The following is a 5849-nucleotide window of genomic DNA, read 5'->3' as shown; positions in this document are numbered from 1 at the left end:
CACACACACACACACACACACACACACACACACACACACACACACACACACACCGGTTTGACTGCTGCAGCTGCCTGTGTTTGAACAACGCCGACCAGGAAGTACTAGCAGAGATGGCTTCCTGTTGGGGGAAACACGTCCCGGGGCCCCCCAGGACCCTTCAGTGTGGCGCGACAAACGCTGTCACCGAAATAGACGCCATTATGGCCGGAAAACACACCAACAAACAACATCTAGTCAACCAACTCGTCCTACATGGACAGGGGCTGCATGGGGGCACCGTGACCCATGACCTTCCTCCTGGGGGAGCCCAGCTGAGCTCATTTAGGTGATAATGGAGCACCAGAGAACAAATGTTTGGGGTGGCGGCGGCGCCAAACACTCCGTCTATCCCCGGCAGACATTCCGGAGAGCAGAGCGGAGCTGCCTGGTTACACAAACACCACGAGTCCCGACACGCATCCCATTCCAGAGCGGGAACGCTGGGACGCCAGCGGAGACACACACAGCACTGCTTCAGAGGGGGGGGGGGGGGCGTTAGCATCATCAGCGTAGCCACGGCTTCAACCAAACAGGAAACACGCAGTCAGAACGACGATCATCAGGACGAGTTCATCGCTACGACAACAGGAGCGGACATGAAGGGGTTAACGTGTTGACATGTGGGGGTGAAGCCCCGCCCACGCGTCATGTTCACATGATAAACCAACTCAGACCCACGGATCAAATCTGTTTGACAGGATTACAGGCCCCCGCCTCCTGATGGACAACCCGCAAACACACACGCCGACGTGTGACCAACACACACACACACACACACACACACACACACACACACACACACACGTGGCCTGAACACACACGTAAATGACATCGGTCGTCAGGGGCGACGGGTGCGTTACGGTGAAGCCGTTAACCAGAGACAAAGAGACTCAAACCGGATCGTCCAGTCTGCAAATGATTCACCCCCCCAGACTGAAGACAGTCCCACAGCTCCCATTAGAGATCTGTGATTGGTCCAGTCAGGACAGGTCACTCTGGTTCTGGTCCCCCCCACAGGACGGGGGGCAGCCCCAGCGTGACGTCCTGATTGGGGGCTTTAATGTCATCACACTGAGGATGTGGAGCTAACGCATTAGCATCAGCTGCAGGTTAGCCCCAACACAACCCCCGGGGCCCCCAGGGGCCACATGAGGCTCACAAGAGCCACGCGAGGCCCACAAGAGCCACGCGGGGCCCACAGGGGCCATGTGGGGCCCACAGGAGCCACACGGGGCCCAGAGGGCCGCAGGAGCCACACGGGGCCCACAGGGCCGCAGGAGCCACACGGGGCCCACAGGGGCCACAGGAGCCACACAGGTCATGCTTCCGTTTAGTTTTAAAGCCCAGCTTAGCAGAGCCATGCTTTCGGTTTAAAGCCCATCTTAGCAGAGCCGTGCTTTAGGTTTAACAGAGCCGTGCTTTCCCTCTGGGTCTGGCTGGATCAGGACGTTCTCCGTTCTGTGGTCCAGATCACATCAGAGCTGAACTCAGATTATTTAGACCGGGTCTAGTTTTTAATCTCTTCTGCTGATCTAATCCGTTCATTCCAACAGCCTGAAGAACAGTTCATCTGGAAGCAGGGAGGGCTTCACCAACACACGTGTGGGGGGGTCAGGTTCTGACCAGGAGACGTATCATCACTGGATCACACCTGGGGGACTTCCTCCTGTCAGGTGGGGGGGCTCCTCAGCCGACGGTGAGAGTGAGAGAACCCCCCCCCCCCCCCCCAACAGCGTGGCGCCATTAATAACAGCAGTGTGTGTGTGTGTGTGTGTGTGTGTGTGTGTGTGTGTGTGTGTGTGTGTGTGTGTGTGTGTGTGTGTGTGTGTGTGTGTGTGTGTGTGTGTGTGTGTGTGTGTGTGTTGTAGGACATTTTGTTTCCGGCTGGAGGTGTGCTGCTCGGTGACCTACCGGGCCGTTTCCACCCGTTACCGTTCCCGTTCCGCCGGTGGGGGCTAACAAAGACGTGCGCCGCCCCCACCGGGGCTCTACCGGGGCTCTACCGGGGCTCTACCGGGGCTCTACCGGGGCTCTACCGGGGCAGAGAAGCCCCGGCTCCTACCCGTTCCGCCGCCTACCTGAGCAGACTGGAGAGCGTGTGAGAGGACGCGCCGTGCCCGCCGCTGTTGCCGCTCCCCCCGGTACCGGAGGATCCGCCGCCGCTGCCAGCGGACTGCCGCTTCCCGGAGAGGAGCTTCTCCACCGCGGCCAGGTTTCCCGTCCGCGCCGCGTCCAGAAGTTCCTGCTCCTTCCCCATAACGGATCCCGGTGACACAAAAAAACAGGAAAACAACACCGAGAAGGCGCGGGGGGGTGTGGAGGGGGGGGGGGGTCCCTGTAATTCCCGAACTTCCGTCGAGCCGCTACCGGGGAAACAAAAGCTCCATCCGCCGCTGGACGCGTCCGTTCCGACCCCCGGTCTGACCCCCGGTCCGACCCCCGGTCTGACCCCCGGTCTGACCCCCGGTGACGGGAAAAGTTGAGCCGCTCGGTTCCGCCGCCGAGCAAAACTTCCTCTGACCGGAGCCCCGGAGCCGTCCGTCACTTCCTCGAAACGGCTCTTTCTTTCTGCATCTCACACACACACACACACACACACACACACACACACACACACACACACACACACACACACACACACACACACACACACACACACACACACACACACACACACACACACACACACACACACACACACACACACACACACTTACAAACCCTCCCTTCTCGATAAGAAGAAATGGGTTGATAGTGGAGGTGGTTTGATTAATTTAATTGATTAATTGATAGGAGAGGTGATCGATACATGTTTTTTCTTCTGGAGCTGTGCTCAAACTGTTTTCTTACGTGAACATGTCGTTCTGAGAAATTACTGCGTAACATTTAACTTTCTATTGTCACACTAATTAAAACTCATGACTCCCCAAATTCTAAATGGGATCATTTAAGATAAATAAAATAAATCTTAAATACAATAAACGTCACATTTGGTGTTTATGTGTTCTAATAGTCTCGAGTGACCTCTGGTGCGTTCACGGAAATCTGCAATTCCCCAAAGAGGGGAGTGTGTTCAGGTGATCAACTGAAAAACAACATGAATGCCCTGATAATTGGCTATAATAAAAACAAATGGAGTTCTTATTAATGATTGAAGTAGAGTAGTAGGCGATCATCAGCTGTTCCAGCCGGTTGTTGCTGTAACACCCGGAACGTCGTCATTATATTAGAAATATATAATATGCAATATGAATGTATTTGGTAAAAGCAATAAAAATGCGTAATAATGTTATTATTAATGTAATATTACTGTCATTAGTCAGAAATGTTACGTTAACATTGTGACATTATCGTGGTGATAAATTTTGTCCGAAGTTTTCTACCCAGTCATTGTGACTGTCTATTTTACGACACTTTCCAATCCCGTAAATGCAGCATTATCGCGTGTTCGCGCTCTGTCGTTGTGTATAAAGTTCATTCAAAACAGGAACCGGAAATACTCGTGTTGCGTCGCTAACAGCTGCACATGAGCTAGCTAGCAGCAGCTAGTGTTTCCAGGCTACCATTAGCCCGTGAAGCCGCCGGAGTCTGGTTAACTGTGAGTACAATGTTTTAGCGTCACTACTAGTTAGCGTTACTACCAGTTTATATGACGAAATAACTAATATTATTGAACCTGCATCTTTCGGCTGAATGCTAAAGGCTATCCACAGCTAGCCAGGTGCGTGCATGTTGTGTTTTTAGTTGTAACAGCTGTAAGGACTGGAGGGCTCGTCACTCGGACGGTGCAGTACAACAACAGGAGGGTCGGTCTTTATCCGAATGTGAGGAATCTGATCTGCGCCGGTCTGGAGAGACATTATGTCAGATTTATGATGTTAAAGTTCAAAACAGGATCGAGTCGTGATAGCCGGGATTGAGACGGACTACCGAGGAACCGTTGAGCCTTCCGGTTGTTGTTCCCTTCACGTCAGCGGATCTTCGCCTGCTCCCCAGTCTGACCATGGCTGACCCTGCACGGATCAAACCTGAGGCAACACCCGGGAAAGAACCGTCTGCCAGCGAGGAGCCCCCCAGCGCCAAGCCGCAGAAAGCAGAAGACGCTCCAGCCACAACCAAACCGGCAGCTGAAAGCAGGGAGCCCCCCTCCAGAGACCCCCCCAGCTCCGGGCCGGAGAGTAAAGCTGTGAGTTCAGTGTTCTCCTGGGAGGAAGGTGGAACGTGTGTTGTGTGGATGGAGACCCCATGTTGGATGTGTTGTTGATTCTGGGGGGTGAAAACTACCACAGTAGGTGACACGGTAGTCTGGACGTCTGGACGGTTCTAAACACTCACATGCTGCCTCCCCTCAAGCAGAACAATCATTTCCTAATTATTGCACATGAAATACACACACACACACAACTGTTTACAAATCACATTAACACATGACAAAATGGCGTGTTTGATCAGGTGTAATTACTGAACACTATTTCGGTGACATTAACATCTGTTTCCATCATTAAACATTTTGTTGGCTCTAAACCAGTTCTGTCTTCCACTGTGAAGGAAGGAGCTGCTGGGGAGGATGAAGAAGAAGGAACTTCAGGCCAACCGTCTTCCAAACGAATGAAGGTGGAACCTGAGAAGAAAAAGGAGAAACGACACAAAGTCGACGAGGATGAAATCCAGAAGATGCAGTAAGGCTGACCCATCCCTAAGATCCTAAAATCAGCTGTTGTCTCTCCTGGTGAACATCATTTGGTCCTACATGCTGTGCCCTACAGAGTGTTGGTGTCATCGTTTTCTGAGGAGCAGCTGAATCGTTATGAGATGTACAGACGCTCTGCCTTCCCCAAAGCTGCTATAAAGAGGGTAAAAGTTCATCATCATTGATGTTTCTACATGTCTGAGGTACTTCTGTGGCCTGATTTGCTGTTTGTAATGTTCCAGCTGATCCAGTCCATAACAGGATCATCCGTGTCCCAGAATGTGGTGATTGCCATGTCGGGTATTTCCAAGGTTTTTGCTGGAGAGATAGTTGAGGAAGGTAAGTGGCAGGTAGACACACACCTAACAGCTAACGAACAAAGCCATTTTCTACCTCTGTTTAGTTTTCTGCAGTAACATCTTGTTGTTGTACCTGCAGCTCTGGATGTGTGTGAGAAGTGGGGAGACACCCCCCCCCTTCAGCCGAAGCACATGAGGGAAGCTGTTAGGAGGTTGAAGAGTAGAGATCAGATCCCCAACTCCAAGTACAAGAACATCCTGTTTCAATGAAGCATCTGTTTTAGTTTCCTCTGGACTACAAACGGATCCAACGTGGCGTCGGCGCGTGAAGTCACCGTGAAGCGTCTGCAGCTGCTCCGCAGCAAAACGGACTCATGACACAGACTGGAACCAGTGTCGGAGCGCACGCTTTACCTGCAGACCTCAAAATCTCAATGCAAATGTCTGATGGAACGTATATACCGACATTAAACTGGAGGGATCTTCTGTTATGTATGAGGGATGTAAATATATTTTGTACTGTGAACTTTATATATAAAGGTTCTTTTGTGGACGCCTCTAATTATTCCTCCTGTAGTCATTTTTTGTCCAGAGCGAACTACAAATACCAGCATCACCAACCTTCCTACATCCATTTCTTAACCATGATATGTAGTTTTGATATACAAATAAAACTTTTCCATGGAAACTTTTTTTTCGGGGTTTAGAGTGGATCCTGGCCTCACCAAACCACACGCAATACCTACTAAAATATTGTGCACTGTATATGTATATACTGTGTGTAAATCGTACCAAAAAAAGGTGCAACTGAATTGTGT

The 5849-nt window shown here is 51.3% G+C and overlaps 2 protein-coding genes across 5 annotated transcripts in view; one reads left to right on the top strand and one right to left on the bottom strand.

Moving 5' to 3' along the window:
• LOC137588589 (ankyrin repeat and SAM domain-containing protein 1A) overlaps window positions 1–3165 on the bottom strand; it is a 36588-nt gene extending 33423 nt beyond the window's left edge. Inside the window, exon 1 of the mRNA XM_068305745.1 lies at window positions 2121–3165. Within this exon, the coding sequence (XP_068161846.1) occupies window positions 2121–2299 (179 nt within the window). The 5' untranslated portion in view covers window positions 2300–3165. The remainder of the gene's footprint in view (window positions 1–2120) is intronic.
• Window positions 2130–5622, top strand: taf11 (TAF11 RNA polymerase II, TATA box binding protein (TBP)-associated factor). Of its 4 annotated transcripts, none has more exons than XM_068305734.1 (6): window positions 2130–2254; window positions 4039–4228; window positions 4591–4721; window positions 4809–4896; window positions 4975–5071; window positions 5171–5622. In XM_068305734.1, exons 2-6 carry the CDS (start codon window positions 4046–4048, stop codon window positions 5299–5301), a joined length of 630 nt encoding a protein of 209 aa, XP_068161835.1. In that variant the 5' UTR covers window positions 2130–2254; window positions 4039–4045; the 3' UTR covers window positions 5302–5622. The 4 variants fall into 4 exon arrangements, with proteins under 4 accessions (XP_068161835.1, XP_068161821.1, XP_068161814.1 ...); XM_068305720.1 differs by lacking the exon at window positions 2130–2254 and adding an exon at window positions 3519–3640 and having other exon boundaries at window positions 5171–5621; XM_068305713.1 differs by lacking the exon at window positions 2130–2254 and adding an exon at window positions 3537–3640 and having other exon boundaries at window positions 3745–4228; window positions 5171–5621.
• Window positions 5623–5849: the final 227 nt, after the last annotated feature.

The sequence above is a fragment of the Antennarius striatus genome, chromosome 2 (assembly GCF_040054535.1).
Source record: "Antennarius striatus isolate MH-2024 chromosome 2, ASM4005453v1, whole genome shotgun sequence".
NCBI classification, from domain to species: Eukaryota; Metazoa; Chordata; class Actinopteri; order Lophiiformes; family Antennariidae; genus Antennarius; species Antennarius striatus.
Note: the sequence above shows the minus strand (reverse complement) of the source record. Positions and strands in the feature narration are given on the sequence as shown.

Bases quoted from the DNA above. Each gene is read 5' to 3' on its own strand.
- taf11 (XM_068305734.1), top strand. From the start codon at position 4,046: ATGGCTGACCCTGCACGGATCAAACCTGAGGCAACACCCGGGAAAGAA. The intron at 4,897-4,974 runs GTAAAAGTTCAT...GTAATGTTCCAG, and splicing joins CCAAAGCTGCTATAAAGAGG to CTGATCCAGTCCATAACAGG. The intron at 5,072-5,170 runs GTAAGTGGCAGG...TTGTACCTGCAG, and splicing joins TGGAGAGATAGTTGAGGAAG to CTCTGGATGTGTGTGAGAAG.